General features: G+C 42.1%; 1 protein-coding gene across 4 annotated transcripts; it reads left to right on the top strand.

Moving 5' to 3' along the window:
* The first annotated feature begins 1,949 nt into the window (after positions 1-1,949).
* gjb1 (gap junction protein beta 1) lies at positions 1,950-10,331 on the top strand. 4 transcript variants are annotated; one of them, XM_012968186.3, is made up of 2 exons: positions 1,950-2,101; positions 9,074-10,331. In XM_012968186.3, the coding sequence occupies exon 2, from the start codon at positions 9,088-9,090 to the stop codon at positions 9,880-9,882; it is 795 nt and encodes a 264-aa protein (XP_012823640.1). In that variant the 5' UTR covers positions 1,950-2,101; positions 9,074-9,087; the 3' UTR covers positions 9,883-10,331. The 4 variants fall into 4 exon arrangements, with proteins under 4 accessions (XP_012823640.1, NP_001001240.1, XP_012823639.1 ...); NM_001001240.2 differs by having other exon boundaries at positions 2,002-2,101; positions 9,071-10,331; XM_012968185.3 differs by lacking the exon at positions 1,950-2,101 and adding an exon at positions 4,392-4,499 and having other exon boundaries at positions 9,071-10,331.
* The last annotated feature ends 533 nt before the right edge of the window (positions 10,332-10,864 follow it).

Below are 10,864 nucleotides of genomic sequence, written 5' to 3'. Positions count from 1 at the left end.
TAAAACTGCACTGTTCTTTCCTTTGTCTTATATCAACCACCTGCTAACAAATCCTTACTAATGGCACTTGGGCACTTTGTGCACCTCTGAATAAAAGGGCCCTGGCTGAGGCACCACAGGGTGGTGATGGAAGGACTACCACACCAAAATGAAGCCTTAGGTTACCTGTTGGCCATAAAACGTTACAGAATTGCTGCTAAGATCACGGCCAGAGAGAATTACAAAGTTGTTACCAGGATCATAGCCATAAAGCATAACAGAATTACTGTTAAGATCTTGACCATAACACATTACCGAATTGCAGCTGTTGGGGAAAATATTAGAGACTAACTCTGATAATAATTTCATCTGTAAGCAAAAAGAGAATGCATTTTTCCCCAAAACAACTTTACTTAAATAAACATGTCACATAATTTTAAAGCACAAAAACAATCTTTGATGACTGTGTCCATTTAAGGTTTATTATATTCATTATATTCATTATATGTTTACGTTTGGCCCATAACAAAGCAAAGCCTGATAGGTATTTACATAATCTACTCACTTTGTCTGATTCTCATGTAATCTACCTGCATTGTCATTGTTGCCAGGAGGAGAGATGACACCTAGTGGGAATGGATCAAAAAGAAGCAAAGGCATTACAAGCTAAACTGGAAAGAGTCTCCTGTGTTCTGTGGCCATACAAGGGTAGATATAAACTGCCGATTTAAGTCCTACAGACCGATTTGGCAGCTTATCTAAATGTGTATGGAAACCCCCGTCAGCCTAAAATTTGCCAGATGATGATTGGTCAGGTTTGATTTTCCTGTCAGATTGGGGACTGCAACTCATTGATGCAGTTCTCACCCGATGGGTCCTATTCCTGTCTTTGTATTCGATTGTTTGGCCTCATGATCGTATTAATTCCATATCACCCAACTTAGGTAGGCATATTGATTGGAAGATCGATTCATTTGGTGATCTCACCGATGTCTTCTGCTGCCTTGTTGCACTTTCTATCAGCCAGATTCCCTTTTGAATTAACCTCATCACAAAGGATTCTGCTTGATATCCTGCGTAAGTTACCTATTAGTACCACAGTGCTGATACATCAAGTAATAGACAACCTAGTAGTGAGCACAATGACAGTACTGGAAATAAGGCAGTCAGCTTTTCCTGGAACAAATACATGCTTTTCTATGTGTGCAATTTTTCCTTTCCATTTGATAACATTGGCATCAAATATCCTTTTTACCAGCCAAGTGGCAATCCTGGTGGATCCCAAGTGTAGCTCAGTATGCGCAATCACACAAAGTACCATCAAAATGGCTCCAAATTGGGCCTCCAAAACATTTTTTCTTTTTTTAAATAGAAAAAAACAAAGCAGCACTGCTAATTTACTAATAGGTCATACTGTATTTATTAATCAAACATCCATGGTTTCTTGAGGAGTGTACATAGTAACGTGCAAGTTGGCAGGCAAGGGACATATGAGGTAAAGATTTCTTGGTAACACTACTGCCAGTTTTGATATGGGTAGATTCGCCCCATTGTAGGAATAGAAGTATGTATGTTTGATATTGTGTATGATATGAATGTATGATATTGGGTGTAGTGGAAAGCCAGTTAAGGCATGGCACAGTAGGTGAAGGGAAGCGGAGGGGAGGAGCAGTTTGGGTAGAATCCAGAAACATACATTGATAGAAATAATTGTCCTTAGCATAAACCATCAAAAAAATTCATCACAAACCTTAAGTACTGCTATGTCAATATAAGCATTCATTGTTTGTAACCCCCTATTCTAACTTTATAGATTTGTATTCACTTACCTGTGAGTGAGAGGGAGTGGCAGGGGTTTGGCCTTGTGCTGATAGGCACAGGTGACGCCACGCCTGCATTGTCCTACTGATCTGTGTACATATGGGGGAGCAAGGAGTTATCTGACCTAGGAGTTGTTTAATTAACAGCCAGGGGTATAAAGGTCCGGAAAGAAATGCAGAGTCAAATGAACAAGAGCTAGCAAAGCAGATCCCAGCTGAGATTTAGTGCCTGGGTGCATGCCCAGTGACTATCCTGTGCCTGCTTTCCATTCCTACTACATATTTTGTGGAACACAACTGAGGTAGGTACCCCTTTAAGGGTTTTTCTTTTCTGTATTCAGAGTAGAAGGTCTTGGTTCAGACTAAATGAATAGAAAGTAGTATATATATGTTAACTCCATTGTCACAGTGGAGCTTTTATGCTGAGCAGTGTCATGGGTACCTGGCTTTAATGCCAACTTCTCCGCCTGACTTCCATACTCAGGAAAAACACCAAGTTACCCCCCCCCCAACAGATGCAATTGCAGGTGGTGCAGCTAGAGCATGAATTGGGTGGTAGGGGCATCAAGTAGTAGGGGGACCAATGGTGGTACACCCAGCAAGCGAGGAGGGAGGCAGCGGAGGGGATTTTCTAATGAGGATTTGATTCCTCTTGTCCTGTAAGGGAAAAAGGGGCATTGTGACTGCCCGGTGGGCGGAAGTCTGAGCAGAGTGAATGGTAGCATGTTACCAAATGCGAGAAAGAAGGCATTGTCTGGTGGCAGGGCAGAATGAGAGGGTGACAGTGTGACAGGGAAAAAGGGAGAGGAAGTGTGGCGAGAGAGAGAGACAGAGTGTGACAGATACTGAACAAAAAGAGACAGAGTGACAGTTAGTGAGTAAAGGAGTGTGCTTGGGAATAAGGGACTGTAAAGGAGTATATGTGTGTATATATATGTGTGTGAGTACGAATGTGTGATGGAAGCAGAGTGACAAAAAGAGTAAAACAGACTGATTGTGACAGCGAGTGAACAGAGAAATAGTGATAGAGAGTAGAAAGAGTGTTTTACCTGCTTGAGACATCAAATCACAGGACAAACGGAGAGAAAGGGGCACGCTGAGACTCCGCAAGGCATCAGAACTTTACCCTGGGTCCAGGTAAAATGAATTATGGGTGTAAAAATAAACTGATTTACTATAGCATAAGCATTAGCCTAGCTACAGTAGGGATATACAAGGAACACAACTCTACAGGTAGGGGTTCTGTTATCAGGATTGCTTGGGATCTGGGGTTTGCTAGATAAGGGCTCTTTCTGTTATTAAAAAAATTATGTTCTATGAAAAGTCAAATTCCTGTTTTTCAATGCTCTCTAGATATTATTCAGTATGGCAGTGATCTTCAACTGGTGATCAACTACAACTACCAGTTTCCCAGCTGCAGCCATCAGCTGTAATTGGGATACTGGGAGCTGTAGTTCAGCATTGGATTCCAGGTCTTTGCTGTACACCATCAGCAGTTGTACAGAGAGGTTGTTTTTATGAAGAAGTAGAAACTGTACAAGACCACAACAAGGGGAGACAGCAGGAGTTCAGCACCAAGCACCACCTATGGCTGTAAGGGATTGTTGATATGTGACCCTATGTCTGCTTATTTGGGCCAGTAACAGCCCTAATGGCAAGCTGGCCAACACTAATTTAGGGAGAGTACTTGTAGGACCAGCAGGAGGGCCTGTTAGAATAATACAAGTGATTGTTATTATTTATGAGGGGTAGTAGCCTCCCAAAAAGAAATCTGTGCTGGTACTACCTACAGCCTACTTACACATGCACATTTGTACTGATAATGCTGGGGAGAGTTAGATTAATAAGTCATTCCTTGTTATTTTTTTCAATAGAATTTTCTTTCCATATCCCCATTCTTCATGCTATTATTGCGGTTAATTTCGGCTGGTGGGTGACTAGTCTCCCCATGGGCCATAACCCATTAGGAGGCAGCTTTCTGGTAGATGCTTGACTAAGAATTAGGGCAGTGGCCAACAGGGAGATTAGTCAGCCACAGGTACATTTTGGCTACAGCAGGAGACTAATCTACCCCTGAAAAGCCTTCCGACCACCAATAGAGTGAATTGCCGGTAGGAAGACATACACATTACATTTTTCTAGCGCAGGAAATTTTGGGCGACTTTGAACATTGAAGTGCTGTATAAATGTTTTCCCACCAGCGATTCACTTTATTGCCAGTGGGAAGGCATTTCAGAAGAAGATTAGTCGCCCGCGGCAGGCAAGATTTAACCGCGGCTGACTAATCTCCCTGTCGGCCACTGCCCTAATTGCAGGTGAAAGAGCTGACGGTGGGCCCCCTGTCCCTCTATTGCCCATTTGGCTATTAAGCAATGTAAGGAGTGTGCTATTGTTGGCTTCCATTGTTCTCTATAGAAAGAGTGAATAAGCAAACAACTTCTGACATTTACTCTAAAATCATGATAAAAACCTGAAATTCCTCATTCCATAGTATAGAGTAGGAGAGGAAGGAATGGACGTTTATAGCAAAGAGGCGGAGTCAGAAAAAAAACAGGTGTTTCAGATATAAAAGCAGAAAATCTGCTATGTGACCATTTTTCTTGAGACTGTTGGGATGAGGACACAATGGGTCATGGCATAGTAATGTGATTTTGTCTGACTGAACACAGGCCTTCTTTGGAATATTTTGACATAGTGGGGGTGAGTAGCCTTGTGTCTAATACCTTGGGGAAGGGGCCGGCAAGTGAGAACTAACTAGTTAGCCTGGCTGCAATTATAAAATCAGATACTGGTTTGTTATTGCAAAGAATGCCAAACCTGCTTCTGCTAGGAAAGTGTACAATTGTGCTATTGTGTCTTTGCTGTGTAGTAAGCTATAAGGGCTAATAATTTATGCTTTTTGGCCACTGCTGCCCTACAATGGAGAACAGTGGCAGTCAAAACTGCCTTGTCCGTCTGTCACTACTCGTAGGAATCAATAAAAAGCACCATACTGAATGCACACATTGGTGATAGGTGGGTCAGCCTGTCACTACTCTATGTAAGTCCGATACAGCATTTTGTTTTATTCATTATTATGAGGAGCAGTGACGGGTGGACAAGGACTTTTTGCCGCAGTTCTCTTTCCTACAGCAGAATGCCATGGGTGCCAGTGCTCTTAGCTTCCTTTTCAAGAATTTCCATCCAAAGTGATACAGAGTCCCATGAAGTTCTGGGGTATGGTATTTGCCAGAAGCTGACATCTGTTGGAGGGCATTGTTTGTTGCTAAAAATCTCTGTTTGCAGTACTCGGGCAGATTAATTATAGGGAATCCAGACAGATTCCCAGCGTTGGATTTATTTTGCAATTTTGTAACATTTTCCTGTTTTTATTGGCTGATACCTCTGCCCATTAGACAGAATATGTGACTGCTGTGAGTGGCTGTATGCCAGCCAAATGCTTAATCCATTATGTGCAAGCATAGGTATCATTATTGATATATTATTATAATGAACTATTCCATGGAGCAAAATTAATTGTTAAACTGAAACAGTTGTTAACTCTTGTTTGAGCGGTAGCAGCAGAAAAAAGCGCAACAATACTTGACGAATCAGCACAAGTCTCACATGCTGCACATTCCTTCACATTGGCAGTGCTGTCTTTAGAAGTAAGGGGCAGGGAGCAAAACAGACTTTGTGTTGCTATGGGCCTTGATACTGATATGGGTGATGCTGGTGATACACTGGACCCAAGGACCCAATATAAACAAAAACATAACGTAGACTATATATTGAATGTGGCACAGATTTTTATAGCAGGAATTCAATCAAATCAGCATGCTGCCAAGGCACACAGTGTGGCTACTGGATAGGAAAGGAAAGTAGAATAGCATAGATAGTCACATGTGCAAATTATCTATAGAAAAGCCATACCTAACCCAAACAAACAAAGCATGATGCAAGGTGCTGAGACTTTAATCATAAGAATAGTTGACCTTTAGCTAGGTATATTCTTATCCTACACATATAACAGAAATGCACAAAAATAGCAATAACCTGACACACAGATACATAACGCCGCACCCTCAGATGTAGGTATAACCAACACACATTTATATGGGTACCTTACAGGTAAACCATTGGCATCCCCAAACAGCCTGCCCATTTAACAACCCCAACCAACAAAGTGTTACCGGTAAATGTGAATTTTCAGGCCAAATTTGTGATATTTAAGTCAACCAAATTTGGTTTTGAATATGCCTTAGGTGCTGTTAAGGTGGGCATACATGGGCCAACCTGGCCTGCTATCCAAATGATTGGCCCCAGGAATGAACATTATGATATTGTAAAAATGGCCCTACATGTGCAAGGCTACGTTTCTGCTGTTCTGTTTATTTGTGCTGACTGCCTGGATGATTGGAAAGTTGTGCCTGTAGGGACCAATAATTAACCATGAGTACAGGATTATCGCTCTAATTAGACACTTGCTTGACCATCTAAAGTAAGCTCCTGCACTTCTATAATCTCCATTCACTTAAATCACTTAGATCCCATAACCAGAAACCTGCTACCTAAACCCAAAGACTTTTTGCTGGGAGGCCCAGGTCCCTGAAGTTACGTCACTGCTGATACACAAATGTTTTCCTATACCTGTAATCCTCTTATGAGCTCAGCTCTGAGCAAAGGTTGGACAACCACTAGTTTAGGGGTTCCCATTAGACAAGGGACTCCATTGGAATATGCCATTGGTTATTTCTGGTTAAAAAGTATAATTTGTTGCTGAACTACAGATGTAAGAACCCAGGCGAGGGTAGTGCTATAAACAGCTGGAGGACTGCATGCAACACATGCAATGTTTCTAAAATGTAGTCCTCTACCAAGAACTGGCCTGATGGAAATGGAATCCCTGACTGAATAGAGATCAGTCAAGCTATAAAAAGTATGGCCAGTATGCCACTTGTTGTCAGGAAGGTATGTCCTTAAAGGGAAAGTGTACCAAAATAAGGCTTCCCTGGTGGTCTGGCTTTACTCCCTCCAATATATTGTATTTAATTAAAATCACAAGACATAGTGAGGGGGCTGAGAACAGTGCATTTTTGATGATCATTAGACAAAGCTGACTTCACAGCATGATATAGAAGTCATGTGTCACTACTCCTCTTTGCATTTAAGATGCCATGTGACTGCATTCATAATTTCACTGACTAATGCCCTATAAAAAAGCATGCCTACGTGATATGATATTCAACAAACCATGCTTAACATTCCATGCTGTCACTTTAGGCCACCACTAATCCGAGCTTTTGTGTGTCTCTTTTTCCAACTACTGAAATGTACTTGGTAGATGCTTAACTTATTCATTGTTAACTTTTGTAAGCCCTCAAAGGGTATAGAGAGATGACTGAAAGGGCATATTATAGTAGCAGATGCAGGGAGAACTGTCCCCCACTCTGGATAAAATTAACACAGCACTGAATAGATTTTCAACTGGATCTGCCACTTATTTTTAGCTTTCTGCCCTGAGATTGTGACATAGTGTAAATATTGCTCTATGGGAAACAGTTGCACACAGGAGCATCTGAACTATTTGTCACTGAGAAGACAGCCCAGCTTATCTCCTTATCACCCAATAAACCAGAGGGTCCCAGGCTGTGAGGTTTACCCTCTGCTCGAGCTCAAAGGATGGGGTGCCAAACCTAAATGGCAAAGCCTTATTTTCTGTTCTGGATACTCTAGAGCAGTGATCCCTAACCAATGGCTTCTGAGCAACTTGTTTCTCACCAACCCCTAAGATGTTGCTCCCAGTGGCCTCAAAGTAGGTGCCATTTTTACATTTCTGGCTTGGAGACAAGTTTTGGAAGCACAGAGACACAGTTTTACCCCAAGGAGAGCCTCCTGCAGGCCAGCAGTCCACATGGGGCTACCTAATAGCCAATCACAGTCTTTATTTATCCCCAAAGAACTTTTTTCATGCTTGTGTGACTCACCAACACTTTTTACATTTGAGTGTGACTCGTAAGTTAAAAATGTTTGGGATCCTTGCTCTAGAGTTATTCTTTAATGCCCCTTACATGTCCAGCCTTGTAATATACAAAGCCCCCTACAGCAAGATGGAATAAAACTTTAAGGATGGGCACCTGTGTGCCCTTAATTTCCACCATACCTGCTGCAAGTACTGCTAATAGACCTACATTTTAAAGAGCAGCTGTTTTGTAACACAGCTCCCAGAATCCCCTGCTTGGATTTGTATTTGAAAAACAGAATGGGGGCACATTATAGCCTATAATACATAAGTCCCTAATGTCTATATTTTCTAAAAATGACCCAGCTATATTATAAATGTTCCTTGTGTGTGTGTTGTAAACTAGCGGGATCCAGGACAGACACTTTCTTGGCTTTAAGGCAGTTTATTTACACAGGGGTGCCCATTGCAGCATACAAAACAAATCATAAAAATAAATCCTGCCCTCTGGGCGCTACCTTCACACATAAGATGAGTTCCCTCACTAACCTGGGCCCCTTGTGGACTACCAGTGGGAAAACACAAATGTTGGGGTCACCCCTGTACTCACAACACTTCTGGGGGATTAGCTCAGCCTCCTGGCTTTACTTTCAGCTCCTTAGACCCTCAGTCTCTTGGCAGCTTTCTCAAGTCTGGGCTCCCTCTGCTTCTGGCAGTGGCAGGCAGCCCCCCCAGCCCCTCTGGGAGTCCTAACACAGAGAGGTATCCTTCCAGCTCTGAGAGAGTGTCTCACACCTTTCTATAGCATTAAATACCTTTTCCACAGGACAGCCTTCCTGTGGAAAGTATGCTCCAATAGGCGAGCTGGACTGCTGGAATGGATCGCCTGATCCGCTTGTTCTATCCAGAACCCTATGGCTTCCAGGGCCAGACAGCACAACCTTTTAAACAGAGCAACCCTTCTCGGTTTATAATCCTCTCCCTTAGAGATTACATCTCCCACTATGGAGAACTTGAAGGGAAAACTCACCCTTTTCTCTCATTTGTTGGGCCATTCTACCACAGTGTATATATATATATATATATATATATATATATAATAAGGGTACTGCTGAATATACATATTAGTATTTAGCGTTTCTGCATCCCAGATGAGTCCTATGGCATATGGATAAAGTAGCATTCCAATCCTGCATCCATTTATTAAACAGTATACACTTGTATATTATCCTTAGTATATTTTTGTTATTGCTTTGTTCTGTTCATATTGTTGAATATGGAATGAAAACAATCATCTCATAAATTCTGCTCTCCTTCTCTTTCCCTGCAGCAGTACAGCAAAACACAATGAATTGGGCAGGATTATATGCCATCCTGAGTGGCGTAAACCGCCACTCTACTTCAATTGGACGCATATGGCTCTCAGTGGTCTTCATCTTTCGCATCATGGTCCTCGTGGTGGCTGCAGAAAGTGTATGGGGGGATGAGAAGTCTGCGTTTACGTGCAACACACAACAGCCTGGTTGCAACAGTGTATGCTATGATCACTTCTTCCCCATCTCCCATATCCGTCTGTGGGCCCTTCAGCTCATTATTGTGTCCACCCCTGCCCTTCTTGTGGCCATGCATGTGGCTCACCTACAGCACCAAGAGAAGAAGGAACTACGTATGACCGGCCATGTGAAGGACCAGGAGCTGGCAGAAGTGAAGAAACACAAAGTCAAGATCTCCGGCACCTTGTGGTGGACCTACATCATTAGTGTTTTCTTCAGAATCATATTTGAGGCAGCATTTATGTACCTCTTCTACCTCATCTACCCCGGTTACTCCATGATCCGTCTTGTTAAGTGCGATGCCTATCCCTGCCCCAACACTGTTGATTGTTTTGTTTCTCGTCCCACGGAGAAGACCATATTCACAGTCTTTATGCTCGTTGCCTCTGGATTCTGCATCTTTCTGAATGTTGCTGAGATAGTCTTCCTCATTGCCCAGGCCTGCTCCCGCAAAGTCCATCGCAGACATTCTGACAGCATCAGCAAGGAGCATCAACAGAATGAAATGAACTTACTGATAACGGGAGGTAGTCTCATGAAACGGTCCCCTGGGGGGCAGGAGAAAGGAGATCACTGTTCTACTTCCTAGAGGATATAACGCTCATGGCTGCCTGATAGGACATGATGGAGAGGGCAGCCCTGGGATCATACAGCTGCAAAAGCAAAGATGAGATTTTGGGGTTAGTTACAAGACTTGAACAGGAGCAGAGTAAACAAAACGTGGCAAGAAAAGGAAGGAAAAAAGAAAAAATTATTTAAGATTGCAATATTTGCACAAGAAGAGTGACTTTGCCATTACAGCTGTGTTACTGTTGGCAGGTGCCCGAGACAAAGTGTCTGTTTTGGCACAGTCACTCCCTCGATTGCCAAGTGTTTGTTAATGTGCCAGTCTGCACCGGCACCTCTTGTAGTATTCTTTGTTAAGGGTGGGGTGGGGTGGGAAGGCATGTATTAGAGAAGGGTTTCTACTGCCATAAACTGATGTTAATGTTTTAATATTTGCAATTTATTTTAAATAAAACTTGATTTTTAAGGCAATTGTTTGTAGACATTATATCAAATAAGTGTGCTTTTTTTGTCCCTTTTTTGTCTGATTTTTCAATAGGGTCTGACAAAATAACCTTCATATTAATCGGCACTACCGCCAGAGGATTACAAAATCACACATGGCTTATACCATTACTGGGGTTAATCATAACCTCATATGCCCATTCTGTTACCACCCTATATATTACACTCATTAAATCATTAAATAATTTAGATATAAGATTTTAATGCCCCTACCCCCAAAAATATAAATTTTAATGCACTCAGTCTTTGCTCATAGGACTGTGGAAGTACTGGGAATTATATATAGTAATACTCATCAGCTTCTGAACCAAAATTTGTTAAACAGCCCCACACAACACAGACACCCCTAATATACCTATCACTGTAATCTGTTCATTCTAAAGGTATGAATAAATACCATTGTTATGTGCTGAAATTCAGCTACAGTTCTTCTCTTTCTGCATCATTTGAAACCCTGGCAGGCAAGAAGGGACTAAAACATTGATGTTACAAATTGTAAC

The sequence above is a fragment of the Xenopus tropicalis genome, chromosome 8 (genome assembly GCF_000004195.4).
Source record: "Xenopus tropicalis strain Nigerian chromosome 8, UCB_Xtro_10.0, whole genome shotgun sequence".
In the NCBI taxonomy this organism is placed as follows: Eukaryota; Metazoa; Chordata; class Amphibia; order Anura; family Pipidae; genus Xenopus; species Xenopus tropicalis.
Note: the sequence above shows the minus strand (reverse complement) of the source record. Positions and strands in the feature narration are given on the sequence as shown.